Source organism: Canis lupus, chromosome 19, assembly GCF_011100685.1.
Source record: "Canis lupus familiaris isolate Mischka breed German Shepherd chromosome 19, alternate assembly UU_Cfam_GSD_1.0, whole genome shotgun sequence".
NCBI lineage: Eukaryota > Metazoa > Chordata > Mammalia > Carnivora > Canidae > Canis > Canis lupus.
Window position 1 is genome coordinate 24,455,022 of NC_049240.1, and position 15,739 is coordinate 24,470,760.

General features: G+C 36.2%; 1 protein-coding gene across 4 annotated transcripts in view; it reads left to right on the forward strand.

Annotated features, from left to right (window-relative positions):
• The window catches only part of IWS1 (interacts with SUPT6H, CTD assembly factor 1), a 41,026-nt gene that overhangs the window by 16,570 nt on the left and 8,717 nt on the right, over positions 1 to 15,739 (forward strand). For all 4 annotated transcript variants that reach the window (XM_038564844.1, XM_038564843.1, XM_038564841.1 and 1 more), the window contains exons 3-10: positions 1,969 to 3,121; positions 4,310 to 4,502; positions 5,021 to 5,078; positions 9,994 to 10,091; positions 10,820 to 10,970; positions 11,435 to 11,517; positions 12,953 to 13,082; positions 13,936 to 14,053. In XM_038564844.1, the coding sequence (XP_038420772.1) occupies positions 1,969 to 3,121; positions 4,310 to 4,502; positions 5,021 to 5,078; positions 9,994 to 10,091; positions 10,820 to 10,970; positions 11,435 to 11,517; positions 12,953 to 13,082; positions 13,936 to 14,053 (1,984 nt within the window). The remainder of the gene's footprint in view (positions 1 to 1,968; positions 3,122 to 4,309; positions 4,503 to 5,020; positions 5,079 to 9,993; positions 10,092 to 10,819; positions 10,971 to 11,434; positions 11,518 to 12,952; positions 13,083 to 13,935; positions 14,054 to 15,739) is intronic.

Here is a 15,739-nt window from a genome sequence, read left to right on the forward strand (position 1 = left end):
GTGCCCCTAAAGTCCCCTGCTCTATGTTGTTCGAGGATTGACTGTATTCCTACTTAATTCCTTTATTATAACAATGTATATGTATTCAGATCCATTCTGTGCTCTAAAGATACCTCAATGAAGAAAACAGGCTAAAATGCCTGCCTTCATTCATATAGGGCTTATATTCTAAATATTTATATATTCATAGTTAAAGATCTTTAAAGACATAAAGATAGTTTTTCATGTAAACATTTAACATTATGTGAAGTATTGTACTGTAGGACAAGACTCTATAGCACTTGTCCTAATATGACATTTAATAGATGCCAGTTTTAGTGGAATAATAAGATGCTCACTGAGAAAGAATCCAGTGCTCTGCTGAATGCTCAGTGTTGAAGAAAGAAAAATGCCTTTGGGAAATTTGAAGTTTATAACTTTAGAAAGTTTCCTGAACGTGTTTTATTTGAATAAATATGTCTAGCAGTTACTGTTTTCTGTGGAATATTGTGCTGTCACGGTGATAATAAAATATAGAGGGGAAAAAACCTCAAACTTTGGCTTTGAAGCTTTTCTAATGTTTTATATTCCATGCACAACATACTTCTTTAATGAGTTGGAGACAAGTTAAAGTATGGGTTTTGGGAAGACATTTTTATGCCATTTATCTTGTCACTGGATTTTCTTGTCAATTATCTCATAGCATGCTGCTGGGCATAAATATGATTAAAAATTCTTTTCTCCTTGAAAATTGATCTGTGGTAATTTCAGGTAATGTCAGTCATATATTCTAAAAAGGAATATTTGGCTCAGAACATTTTTTAATGGGGAAAAGTCCCAGAAATACTTTCACTTTTTAAACCAGAGTATTAATCACCACATTATTGAAAGTTTAGATACTAGATGGGAAAAAAATTGCCCAGATCCTAATGATTGGTATTTTGGTATATATGTAATTTTATATATTTTTTTCTTCATTTGAAAAATAAAAAGCTATGATATACATATATTGTGTACTCAGTGTTTTCAGATTACTTCATTTAATATTGTGTTAGTAGGGATCCCTGGGTGGCGCAGCGGTTTGGCGCCTGCCTTTGGCCCAGGGCGCGATCCTGGAGACCCGGGATCGAATCCCACGTCAGGCTCCCGGTGCATGAAGCCTGCTTCTCCCTCTGCCTGTGTCTCTGCCTCTCTCTCTATCTGTGTGTGACTATCATAAATAAATAAAAATTTAAAAAAAAAAAAAAAAAAAAAAAAAAAAAAAAAAAAAAAAAAAAAAATAATATTGTGTTAGTATAGTTAATTAGATCATGTTTTTCCCTAAAATTTAAACGTTTTTCCCAGGGTTGCTAGATGTATGACTGACTGTTCCAAGGCTCAGTTTTATTGTCATGAAAAGTACTGTTATGAGGAGTAAATGAAGAGAGCCTGACAGGACATTGGGCTTTTAATAGGTACTTAGTATGTGTGAGCTACCCTCCTCCTTGTTTGTTTAGATTTGCCTGAGAGAATGTGCCCTGTATATTATTTGGCCTTACAGTTCCATATTTCTTTTCCTTAAAATAATTTTAACTTTATAAAACCTAAGAATGTTTCTTTTAAAAAGCACTGGGTACCTGTTTGCTTATATTTCTTTGAAAAATATATTTAGGAGCTAGAATTGTGTGAGAACAGTAGGCTTTTTTGTTTTGTTTTTAAGCCTAGCTCTTCAAGATGGAAGTCTCCTATATAGTAATCTGGGGGTATACTTTACAGATTTGTTTTGGTGAATACTGGTTATCTTTCCCCATTTTGGAATTGACACCATGTTAGCCATATTACAGGTAGATAGTCTTCTTTAAAGTGGAGTGTTTCCATATAGGTACAGAGCAAGAATTTTATAATGACATGTGCATATTCTACATTTTAAAAAATCGTTGAGAAATTTTAACATTTTACTACCAAACATTTTTTTGCACTTCCCTAATTTTTTCACCCTTGATTTTTCAGAATGAACCTAGTGATCGAGAAGATGGCCTCAACAAAAGACACCACGTGACAGATTCTGAGAATGATGATCCCTCAAATCTTAATGCCAGTGACTCTGAAAGTGAGGAGCTTCAAAGGCAAAAGGACAGTGACTCTGAATCTGAGGAGCACGCAGAGCCTCCTGCAAGTGATTCTGAAAATGAGGACACTAATCAGCATGGGAGTGACTCTGAGAGTGAGGAGACCAGGAAGCTACCTGTCAGTGACTCTGAAAATGAGGAACTTCTTAATGGGCATGCAAGTGACTCAGAAAATGAAGACGTTAGAAAGCATCCTGCCAGTGATTCAGAGGTGGAAGAGCTCCCCAAAAGTCCTGCCAGTGACTCTGAAACAGAGGATGCTCTAAAACCTCAAATCAGTGACTCTGAGAGTGAGGAACCCCAACAGCACCAAGCCAGTGATTCTGAAAATGAGGAACTTCCCAAACCTCGAATTAGTGATTCTGAAAGTGAGGAGCTTCCTAAGCCTCGGGTCAGTGACTCGGAAAGTGAGGAGCCTCAGAGGACTCAGGCCAGTGACTCTGAAAATGAGGAGCTTCCCAAGCCCCGTATCAGTGACTCAGAAAGTGAGGACCCGCCGCCAAGGCACCAAGCCAGTGACTCAGAAAACGAGGAGCTTCCCAAACCCCGTATCAGTGACTCAGAAAGTGAGGGTCCCCCGAGGCACCAAGCCAGTGACTCAGAAAATGAGGAGCTTCCCAAACCTCGGATTAGTGATTCGGAAAGTGAGGACCCCCCAAGGAACCAGGCCAGTGATTCAGAAAATGAGGAGCTTCCCAAGCCCCGAGTCAGTGACTCTGAGAGTGAGGAACCTCAGAAGGGACCTGCCAGTGATTCTGAAACTGAGGATGCCTCCAGACACAAACAGAAGCCAGAGTCAGATGATGACAGTGATGGGGAGAATAAGGGAGAGGATACAGAAATGCAAAATGACTCCTTTCATTCAGATAGCCATATAGACAGAAAAAGGATCCAGAGTTCTGACAGTGAGGAGGAAGAACCCAAAAGGCCAAAAATTGAAAGTGATGAAGATGAAGAAAAAGTAGGAGAGGAGGAGAAGGTAGCAAAGCGAAAAGCTGCTGTGCTTTCTGATAGTGAAGATGAAGAGAAAGCATGTAAGGAATTATTTTGGACTATTTATGCATAGTTTTAATTCTTGACTAGTAACTGAAGCACTGTGTTTCTGAAGTGTTAGATCAATATTCTCTCATTTAACTTGACCTAAAATATCACTAGAACACTAGTTTTACTTTGTTTTTAGTGGCTGATTATAGTATTAAATTTGCTTTGAGTTCTAGGAGCATTTGTTAAGATTTTACTGGTTCAAAATAGTAAACTAATAGAGTTTCAATGATAATATGACTTAATTTTTTATGGGGGAAGGGTAGTGTTTCAAAGAAATATGTTTACATGAAAACCCAACTGTATCCAGAGTTAGCTGCGGGTGTGACAGTACATGCACTAAATTCCATCTAGGTAGCAACTGAGTTCCCAGTCTTTTGTTAAACATTGTTGAATATGCAAATATGAGGAAGTTTGTGAGGGAGACTATGTTTAGAGACTCCATGTCTCTGTGGCATATTCCAGTCTTTGTTACCTGGAACCCTATTTTTATGGGTAATTTTTACTTGATTACTTTTTTATGAAACAAACTTTGGGGAGTGGAGGAGACCTATTCCGTTATAACCTGACAGTTATTACAGGAGAAGGAAAAAGAGGAACACACATGTGCCAGCTAGTTTACTAAGGAAGATGAGAAATTCCAAACTGACCAGCGGTGATCAGGGATTGTGAGGATTCCACAAGAGAATATCTAAGCCTTTTCCGTTCTGCTAATACTCTGCAAAATAGAAGGGATTCTAATTCTATATTATCAGTCTAGTCTTATTTTCTCTATTCCTCCCAAAGGAAAGGTAGCTATTGATGCCCATTTTTATATTGGTGATTTTGTTCATCCTCCAGCCACTTTTCCCTAAACAATAATGTAATTATAAGATGACTCTGAATCGTTTAGTTATTATTATTTTTTTAATAAAATGTTTAGTTAAGTAATCTCTATACCCAACATAGGGCTTGACCTCATGACCTGGAGATCAAGAGTCACATGCTCTAAAAAAAAAAAAAAAAAAAGAGTCACATGCTCTGACTGAAACAGCCAGGTGCCCCTAGTTATTATTATTATTTTTAAAGTTATTATTAGGAACCCTTTGATTTTTGCTGAGTATTGCCACTTTAAAGCACCTGTTATTCTTAGTAATACCGTAACGAATAAGATTAATGATATTTTACGCCTTTTTTGACAGCAGCAAAGAAGAGTCGTGTTGTCTCTGATGCAGATGACTCTGACAGTGATGTTATATCAGACAAATCAGGCAAAAGAGAGAAGACTCTAGCATCTGACAGTGAAGAAGAAGTAGGGAAAGAAGAGTTGTCTGATAAGAAAAATGAAGAGAAGGATCTATTTGGGAGCGATAGTGAGTCGGGAAATGAAGAAGAGTAAGTGACAGTATAACATGAATTTTCAAGAGTTCATATGAGGTGGTAGAGAGGGGTTTAAGTTTTTTAAACTTACATTAAAATTTATTGGTGAGAGGTAATGCAGTATATCCTGCCTAATTGCATAACTTTGCGGGATTCAGGAATTCTGAACTGTGGCTACATGCTATGACATGGATGAATCTCAAAAATATTAAGTGAAGAGGGCAAGTCTGATTCCCCTTATGTAAAGTTCAGGAGGAGGCAAAATTAATCTGTGGTAATGGAAATCAGAATGGTAGTTGGCTCTAGGATGTTCAGGTAGGGGACTGACTAGACAGGGCCACAACTGAACTCTCTGGGGGGATCAAATTTTGATTAGGGTAATGGTTACATGAATGTGTACTTTTCTAAAAATTCACTGAAATAGACATTTAAGATCTGCACATTTTACTAAATATAAATTATACCTTATTAGAAAAAGATTTTATGGTTCCTGTGCAAATGAGAAGAAAGCAAATGATTTCTTTCTCTTCTAGAAATCTTATTGCAGACATATTTGGAGAATCTGGCGATGAAGAGGAAGAAGAATTTACAGTAAGTATAGGAGAGATATTCCCTCTTTACTATGCCTTTTATTTGTTTCTGTGGCAGTGGTTTCCAAATAAGTAATTCCAATAGATAGAAATAAACAATTATAATGTATTCAGTAGAAAAATCTACAACAGAGGATTCAGAGTGAAATAAAAGTTGTGTACAAAGGCATAAAAGGAAGATAACAGGCAAAATTGGATTAATGGGGGGAAACATATTAAGAGATAACAGAAGGTACATTATAATGCTAAAGGGAAAGATTCACCGTACTTATAGAACTTGTGTTTCTAGCAATGGCTGGCTAGGTAATTTGGACCAGTCCTTCTGCTAAGGGCAACTAGAAAAGTGAGATAAAATGTTTAAAAATCTGCACATCTTGGGGATCCCTGGGTGGCGCAGCGGTTTGGCGCCTGCCTTTGGCCCAGGGCGCGATCCTGGAGACCCGGGATCGAATCCCACGTCGGGCTCCCGGTGCATGGAGCCTGCTTCTCCCTCTGCCTGTGTCTCTGCCTCTCTCTCTCTCTCTCTCTCTCTCTCTCTCTCTCTCTCTGTGTGTGTGACTATCATAAATAAATAAAAATTGAAATATATAAAATAAAATAAAATAAAAAAAAATAAAAATCTGCACATCGGAAGGGGAACAAGGTAGCAAAGAATTACTAAGCCGAAACCCAGCAAAAGACATCCCTAAAGAGGGAAGCTCAGCATTTAGAACTGTTTTGTCTGGGATGTTTGCCTATTTAGGCTGAGAGGCTGGTCATATTTTTGACAGCCTCAGAGCTCAAGAAACAAAATGTGGAGGTCAGAGCCTGCTGAGGTAAGTAGACCCTGATGAAAACCTCATGCTCTGAATTAAGAGTCCTTGGATTAAGGGTGACATAGAAGTAATATAATTAGTCTGTTAGATTTTTGGCCAGCTTTGAGTCTTCTAGCAACGTAGAGAACCTCAGTCCCAGCAGTTTGGGCAGTGTCTCTTAACTCATTGGCTAATGTTCTCAGGCACCTGGTATATGCAGACAGATCCCTTTAGGATAAAGGTAGCGTCTTCACAGGCCTAAGATTATTTCTATGGTTTATCAGGTACATAGTGTGGTACACAATGATAGATACCATTAAAAAGAAACAGTAGTGACAACAAAAAAGAAATAGGCCTCGAGGAAGGCTCTAGATACAGGAATTTTAGATACTGCTTTAAAAAACAAAACAAAACAAAAAACCTGTTAGGGAGATAAAAGATTAGAGATTTTGTTAGAGGAAACTATTTTTTAATTTAAAATATATTTTTTAAGATTTTACTTTTAAGGGACGCCTGGGTGGCTCAGTGGTTGAGCGTCTGCCTTCACGTCCAGGGCATTCTCCTGGAATCCCAGGATCGAGTCCCATATCGGTCTCCCTGCATGGAGCCTGCTTCTCTCTCTGCCTATGTCTCTGCCTCTGTGTCTGTCATGAATAAATTAATAAAATCTTTAAAAAAAAAAAAAAAAGATTTTACTTTTAAGTAATCTCTATACCCAGCACAGGGCTTGACTTCATAACCCTGAAATCAAGAGTTGCATGTTCCACCAACAGAGATGCATGTTCCACCATGGCCTGAGCCATACAGGCACCCCAGAGCAAACAATTTAAGATAGATTTGGAAGAGAACCGAGTAGAAATTCTAGAACTGTAAAATTACAGTAACAAATTAAAAATTTGGTGGATGAGTTTTAACAACAGATTAGACTGAGTGAACTGGAAGATAGATTAGAAGGGTTATTTAGAATGAAGAATTGAAATCTGTAAAAACTAAACATAAATTATAAATGAGAAGGTTTAACAGTGAATTGGAATCTCAGAAGGGAGAGAGGAAAAATATATGTAGCAAAAGCAGTATTTTTAAGAAATAATATGTAAAGCTAGAGTTTCTAGAAGTTGTACAAAGTATAAGCAGGATAAATGCAAGTGATAAAATGAAATCTACACCTGTGAGGCACCTGAGTGGTTCAGTTGGTTAAGTATCTGCTTTCAGCTTGGGTCATGATCCCAGACCCCTATTGGGCTCCTTCTCCTCCCTGCTTGTGTTCTCTCACCATCTCTCTTAAATAAATAAGATCTTTTTAAAAGAAAATCTGCACCTAAATACATCGTAGTATAATTGCAAGAAACCAGTGAAGACGGGGAAATCTTTAAAGTATCCAGAGGAGGAAAATACTACATTCAGAGAGGCAAAAATTAGATAAACAGCTAACTGCTTAATAGAAACTATAGAATCCAATAACTGTAAACTTTAGTGTTCTGTTATATTGAGCAAAAATACTTGTCAGGAATGAAGACTTCCTCCTAGTTCATCTTACCAGTATTCCAATTGATGGAGATATTAAAGAAAATCTCAGGTGGAAGATCAGGGATTTAGAAAGGTGAAGAGCCACAAAAGTGTGTGGAAAAGTCCAAATGAGTATTGATACTACAAAAAAAACTGCAGCAGTAACAAATTGGGAGTATGCATGGTCTTTGCAAATGTATTTAAAAGGACATTAGTAGGGATCCCTGGGTGGCGCAACGGTTTGGCGCCTGCCTTTGGCCCAGGGCGCGATCCTGGAGACCCGGGATCGAATCCCACATCAGGCTCCCGGTGCATGGAGCCTGCTTCTCCCTCTGCCTATGTCTCTGCCTCTCTCTCTCTCTCTCTCTCTGTGATTATCATAAATAAATAAAAATAAAAAAAAATTAAAAAAAAAAGGACATTAGTAGACTGTGTGCGTTGTAATCTCTAAAGTGACCACTAAAGAGACTAATGGATATGTGTAGCCTCCAACCTAGTAGAAGGGGAAAACAGAATAATAAAAGTTATCAATCCAAAAGAAGGCAAGAGAAAAAGAGGCATAGAACAGGGAACAATTAGAAAACAGTGTATGGTAAGATAGCAGATTTAAGCTTTGATAGTATCTCCTATTACATCAAATTGACATATATCAAGTGCTTTAATTAAAGGGCAGAGATGGTCAGATTGGAATTTAGAAAATAGCTGTACACTCATTTCATGATTCTTCTGAAAGAAAACAAAGGTTGAAAATAAAAGGATGGTGTTCACACATGTGAACACTAATCAAAAAACTGGCATAGCTATATGAATATGAGAGAGGAGACTTTGAGGCAGAAAAGCATTTGAGATAAAGAGGGTCATTGTCATAAATGGAGTGATTTGTATATGATTTCCAGTCTGTTTCCATAGTTTCATGTCTGTTCTTTTGGTCTCTTTACCCTTGCACTATTAATACAAAACTCTTGATATTTGATTGTTTATGTCTTCTATGCTTGCTATTCCTCAAGATTGCCTTGGGTTTCTTTTTTCACGTTCCCATATAAATTTTAAACCAAGCTTTTCAGAAATTACAAAGTGCAGACATTTTTTGAATGCAGAGCAGGGAAATTAGAAATTCATTACAAAATCAACAAACAAAACATCCTCACCAGACTTCCCTTGTCAGACAGTTCTTGCATTGAAAAAGAAATCAGGGCAGCCCGTTTAGTGCCGCCTTTAGCCTAGGGCGTGATCCTGGAGACCGGGGGATCAGGATCGAGTCCCATGTCAGGCTCCCTGCATGGAGCCTGCTTCTCCTGCCTGTGTCTCTGTGCCTCTCTCTCTCACTGTCTCTAGTGGATGGATAAATAAAATCTTTAAAGAAAAAAAGAAGAAAAAGAAATCAGAACTTTAATTACTAAAGAGAGAGCGAAACTAGATGAATTTAGAATCTGATTCAAGATGGTAGAAAAACAACAAAGTGAACCTAAGGAAAATAGGAATAATTCATTCAATAAATATTTGGGAGCGTATATACCAGAGATTATTTGGACATTGCCCTCGTGGAGCTCATACCCAGTTAAGCAGCATTTTTTTTTTAAGCAGCATTTTTATAAGAATAAGAGGTGTTTCTCTAGTTTAACATCAACTTGATTATGGATTTAGTTCAGTGAAAAAAATTACATAAGTAGGTGAACTATTGGGAAGATCTTCCTAACAACATAAAGGAAGCTATAAAGAAAAGACTGACCGTTTCAATTACGTAAAAATAAAAAAATTATGCTTGGAAAACGTTACCTTAAACAAAATGAAACTGTACAAATGTGAAGACTGTGCAGTCCCCATGACTGACCAAAGGCTAATTTTCCTAAGTTATAAAGAGACTTTCCATAACATTAAGACAAAGATCCAACAGGAAAATGGACATGGGATATTAGGAGTTCCACAGAGAAATAATTAAAAATGGCCTTTAAACATGAACAGAATGCCCATCCTTACTCATAAGAGAATACAAAGAAAGACGCCTTTTAGTTTTCAATCGCGAGATTGGTAAATATCAATGTTCGATAACCTGTAGTAGTGAGGACCTGGAGAAACAGGTCCACTTAACGCTTTGCTGGAAAGAGAGTTAATTAGTATAGCCTCTATGGGAAATTTGGTAAGTATTTTCCAGAATTTCAAATACATATACCTAAATGCCAATAGCAAAGTGTGTAAACAAATTATGATTGAAGTCAGGGTGAGAAAGTCTAAAGTCTTAGAATGAGGATATAATATGCCCATATGAATTGCTCTTCGTATTCCATTGTTAAATGTGAAAAGTGCAGACCAGTATATACTGTACCCAGTGTAGAGTATGCTGCCATTTGTATAATAAAAGGGGATAATAAATATATCTGTGTAGAAGTATGTGTGTAAATGTAGACTATTTCTGGAAGGAGACATAAGAAAACTAGTAACACTAGCAGCTAGGGTAGAAGGGAACTTTTTTGCTATATACCTGATACTCATTTAATTTTTGTTCTTTGTGAATGTATTACTTTAAAAATGCAAAAAGAAAAAAATTAAGAGCAGTTAATACTGAAGAAAATCTGTAAGGAGATTGCGATAACCCTGGCAAATTTACCTGACCTGTAGGGTTTTAACCAAGAAGATTTAGAAGAAGAAAAAAGTGAAACCCAAGTAAAAGAAGCAGAAGATTCAGATTCTGATGATAATATAAAGAGAGGAAAACAGTAAGTTTGTTTTATTTTTTTTTTTAAAGGAATTTGTTAAAAACTAAGTGTTGCTGGAGGGGAGGGACTAAGAGGATAGGGTCACTGTGTGATGGGCATTGAGGAGGGCATGTAATACAATGAGCACTGGGTGTTATGTAAGAGAGATGAGCGCTGTACTCTACTTCTGAAACTAATACACTATATGTTAATGAAACTTAAATTTAAAAATTTTTAAAAATCAAAAAAGGAATTTGTTAAAACTTTAAAAATGAAGGTAAAGACTGCTGAACTTAGTTTTTTTTTCTTATTTTGGTTCCTTACTAAGTATAAGAATCTGTTCCATTTTTCTCTCTTTGACTTTTCTGTATACAGTGCTGTCTGAAATATATTTACTCTTTTTTTTTTTTTTTTTTTTAAATATATTTACTCTTACTATTTTTCTTTCATTTGCCCTGCACTCAGCTGTCTTAATTTGTACGGTTTTTTGGTGTCTACACCAAAATGGAACTATAACTACAAAATATTACTTGATTGAATTTCACATACTTTTGTTGAGATAGTTGCAATCTGTGTTCAGAAAAGTCTGATATCTTGAAAGGTGCCAAGTTGTAAGTTTTGCACTTTAGAAGAAAGTAGCATTTCATGGAGTTAGAATTAAGAAAGTTGGTGGATCTTTACTGTGACAAAAGGAAATATATATTTAAAAAGGAATTTATATTTCACTTGACTTTTGTGTTGCTGCTTAGTATGGACTTTCTGTCGGATTTTGAGATGATGTTGCAGCGGAAAAAAAGCATGAGTGGCAAGCGCAGGCGTAACCGTGATGGTGGGACTTTTATTAGTGATGCTGACGACGTTGTGAGTGCCATGATTGTCAAGATGAATGAGGCTGCTGAGGTGAGACAGGTCACTGCTGTTGTCTTCTTCTTTTCCTCATTTAATTGGTTGTGTGGCCTTTTAAAGGAAGGGAAGAGAAAAGTATCTGTAGACATATAGCTAAAGTAAGACTGGACATGGTCATTTAACTGTGGAAATGTACATGATAGGAGTTTATTATTTTGTTTTCTCTTGGTAGAATTTTTATAATTCGGAAAAAGCACCCAAGTAAATACTGAAACTTCTTTAATAACGATAACATTATTCTTCTAAATTTGTAATTATTTAGGCTAATCTGATAGTTTTGTAGGTATGATTAACACAGACCTAGAATTTGGCATTCTATAAAAGTTTTATTTTTTAGTTTTCCTTTCTTTTAGAAAAAATGTTACTCAGTTTTATTTTAAAGTTTAGAATTATAGTGGTTACAGTTCATTATTAACAATAAATATTGCTTTTTTAAAAAACATTTTTTTCCTGGATAGGAAGACAGACAGTTGAACAATCAAAAAAAGCCAGCACTGAAAAAATTAACATTATTACCTACTGTGGTTATGCACCTTAAAAAGTAAGTATTTGATTTCCTTGTAAAATTTTTTTCTTTTAATGGAATATATTCGAACTATGTACTTGTGTTCTAGAGATGTTACTTAATGACTGCCATCTATCAATTCACAAGAATAATAATAATGGAAAGAATTTTCTATATTGTGTTACTTCCTCACACATTTTTTTAAAAATTAAATTTAAAAAATTTTAAGAGGTAGGTGAGGGGCAGAGGGAGAAAGAGAATCTTAAGCAGGCCCCATGTCTAGCTTGGAGTGCAAGATGCAGGGCTTGATCTCATGACCTGAGCTGAAATCAAGAGTCAGATGCTTAACTGATGGAGCCATCCAGGTGCCCCCTCACAAATTTTTCTTAAACCTTGAAGTGTGATACAAACAGAACAAATAGCAAACTGATACTAAGGAAAGAAAAGCATATAAACCATTACTTTTGTTCTTATTAGACTCTTATTTTGAGTCTGGTAAAATTGCATCTCTTCCCAGTGTGATTGAGCACAGAGCAAATTCTGGGGGGACTACTTGAAGCATGTATTGTAGGAGGCTTATATGACCAGTTATATTATGAAGTATATCACCAATCCTACCTTTTTTTGATAGACATTGATAGTAGGCTTTTTCATTGGTTTACTCCTACTCCTGAGCAACTTTGATTTCTCCTTAAACCTAACCATATCGTACTTTGGATGGCTGAAGAAATGTATTAGTACATCAGTGAGCCAACAGCATGGTCTAGAATTTTGACTAGAAAATGGAGATTTCGTATGTATAATATTGTCATGTTTTCTGTTAATATAATTGATTCTGTACGTAAAATTGAATTTAAATAGCATTTCATTGGAATGTGTTTTTCTGCTAGAAGAATACTATTCTCCTTGGTATCGTGCAAAGAATAGCACAGTTCTGGGTTCTCTCACCTAAACCGGTTTGAGAATCTCTATTGGAGATTGATAGATTATTGATAGATTATTGATAGATTAAACATTATTTTTTTTAGTTGTAATAATTGGAGCTCTTTATTCTTACTGCCTATCATTCATATCAGTATTAACCTATCTAGTATGATTCAAGTTTTTAACAAATGATCTTTGCCCATCAAATCTTTTTTTTTCTTTTTTTTTTTTTTTAAGTAGGAACTAGGGCACCTGACTGGCTCAGTGGTTGAACCTTTGGCTCAGGTCATGATCCCGGGGTCTGTCTGCCTGCGTCTCTGCCTCTCTCTGTGTGTCTCTCATGAATAAATAAATAAAAATCTTTTTAAAAAAGAACTAAATTTCATACTGCTTTTGAGATGTGAATAGGTGCTCAGTAAATAATATATACAAATAACTTTAAAAGCAGTTTATGGAAATACTACTAAATATATAAGAAAATTCAAAGGAAGCTATGATAGAACCAAAGTTCATAGACTTGACTTTTTTTTTTTTTAATTAACTGCAGGCAGGACCTTAAAGAAACATTTATCGACAGTGGTGTGATGTCTGCCATCAAAGAATGGCTTTCCCCTCTACCAGATAGGAGTTTGCCAGCACTAAAGATTCGAGAGGAGCTGTTGAAGATTCTGCAAGAGGTTAGAGGCAGATAATCTGTATGTTTTTCATTAATAATCTGATGTGGTTTGTATAGTCACAGCCTCTGTGACTACATGTCACTATGTGCTTATACACTCTGCCATATTTTGCCAGAGGAAGGGGTTTCACTAGAAACATACCAAATAAAATGAGCATAAAAAGGAAGGCCTTATAAAATTTCATGTAACTATAGTATTGAAGGAAAATGATTTTGGAGTTGCTATTATCTGAGAGGAGGTAGTGGCCATGTTCTAGGGACGCACTTGGAGTAGAAAAGGCACCAAATTCGGATATAAACTTGCATGTGAATCTTGAGCTGGGCCACCTTTATATGGCTGTGACACCTTGGGCAGGCTACTTAACTTCTGAAGGAATTCCCAAGGAATTCCTTCCTATGTGCTCCGTGTTCATATATATATTGATTCATTTAATTCCTCACAACAGACCTGCAAGGTAGGTGTATTGTTTTCATTCTACAGATGAGGAAATTAAGACTCAGAGAAGTTAAATGACTTGTCCAAGGTCACATAACTAGCAGATGGCTGTGCTTGGGTTCAGACTCAGATCTATTTGATTCAGAGACCTGTACTGATATTTGTATTAAACTGGTGACCTCTGAGTATGGTTAGTTTACACTTTATCACATTAGTTCTGCTTTGAGTCCGTGTAATACTGAACTCTCAACTCACGTGAACACAGTGTCTTTGTGTTCAAGATCCTGCAGATCCTGAAAATGGGATTTTTGTTACTCCATTATAAAAAAAAACAGGTGTTGGAGGTCTTCTAGGATAGATTGGCAGGACTCCCAGCTTTTGAGTGATTAATGTGTATGTATGTGTTTGTATTTCCCAGCTACCTAGTGTGAGCCAGGAGACCCTGAAGCATAGTGGGATTGGACGAGCAGTGATGTATCTCTATAAACACCCCAAGGAATCAAGGTCCAACAAGGATATGGCAGGGAAATTAATCAGTATGTACATTTTGCTTTTTGTTTGTTGTGTTTGTGTATATCAGAAAGACATGTATGTACAAAAGCAAACTATATTTTTACCAATATTCATTTAAAATGAGTTCATGAAGTAGACTAGAAATTTTTTTGGTTAATTTCTTGTGGGTACTAGCTTTTTTAGCTTAGACTTAAAATGTTTCTCAGCATGTTTAAGTATGCTATTAATATTAAGGAGAGCAAATGAAAAGTTTTCTAATCCTGGATCAAGTGCATGTATAGAGAAGAGGGTTAGCATACAGGCCCTGGAGTCAATCATACCTGGGTTCAAATCCTGTATTCACCACCTACTTTATTGCATATCTTTAGGCAAGTGATTTAAGCTCTAAGCCTTGGTTTCCTCCTCTGTAAAACAATTGATATGTTCACTTTGAGTTATAAAAGTTAAATGAGAGGATATATGTAAAGCATGTAGTAAGACCTCAAGAAATGTTAGCCACTAGTGCTCTTGCTACTTTTACAATGGTCTCCAGAGCCTTTTGCATGTTCTTATTTAATGATAACAGAAATCCAGGAGTCTTAACTGGAATTCATCTAATCAGTTACCATATCACTTATGAAATCCTTCGGTTTTAAGAATATAAACCATGTGTGTTTTTGTTGTTATCCTTAATTCTTCCTGTGCTCCATGTTGCAAAGGAATTTTTTTAAGACTTTAAGGGTATATTAAAAAAAAATACTCCTATACGTGAATACAGTAATTATTTTTGCACTGAATTTTTGAGATTATCGAAACTTTTTAGAGAATTTTTTTATAAACTACATTTTTTATTTTGTTAATAATCTGTGGTATGCTAGTATATGATAAACCTCTAATGCCCTTTTTTTTTTTTAAAGATTTTATTTATTTATTTATTCATGAGAGACACAGAGAGAGGCAGAGAAGACACAGCGGGAGAAGCAGGCTCCTTACAGGGAGCTTGATGTGGGACTCGATCCCTGGACTGGGATCACACCTTGAGCAGATGCTCAACCGCTGAGTCACCCAGGTGTCCCAAACTTCTAATGCCCTCTAAGACTCCCTGCTTTCTATACTCCGTGAAAGTTCTTTATTGTTTTGATGATATATTAAATGCGGCAGTAAGCTATGTTGTGTTTGAGAACAAAAACATCACTTGGCACCCGTGGACTTTTACTGGCTAAACGGTGGGCATGTAGTACTCTGGTTCATCATCATGTCACTGTAGCAGCTTTCTTAGACTTAGTGAAATCTAGACTCGGCGCTGCACTGTTAAAAGTGCAATTTTTGAAGATTTAGACCATTTGGAAAGTAATAAGGGAGCTTATTTTTGGTTAGAATAGGAAGGTATAAGAATTTTGAGATTTTCTATTTTCAGTAGAGTAAATTTACAAATTAGGCCGTCAATGAAATGTCAGCACAGCTAATTGATGACTGTCAAAAAGTGAGTCAGATATTACTTTCTTTAAATCTCTGTGGTGGCTATAAGCTTAAATGACTTTTTGACACTGAATTTTCTGAATCCCCTGAAGCAGATTATAATACTGGTATTACATGCTGTGTGTATCCTCAAATGGTCCTAAAATAATGGTATATTTAGGGAAAGAATATTCTAAATGCCTGGAATATTAGGCAGGACTCACACACTAGGGTGTGATTATTTCAGGGAATGGTAGCAAAAATGCTACTTT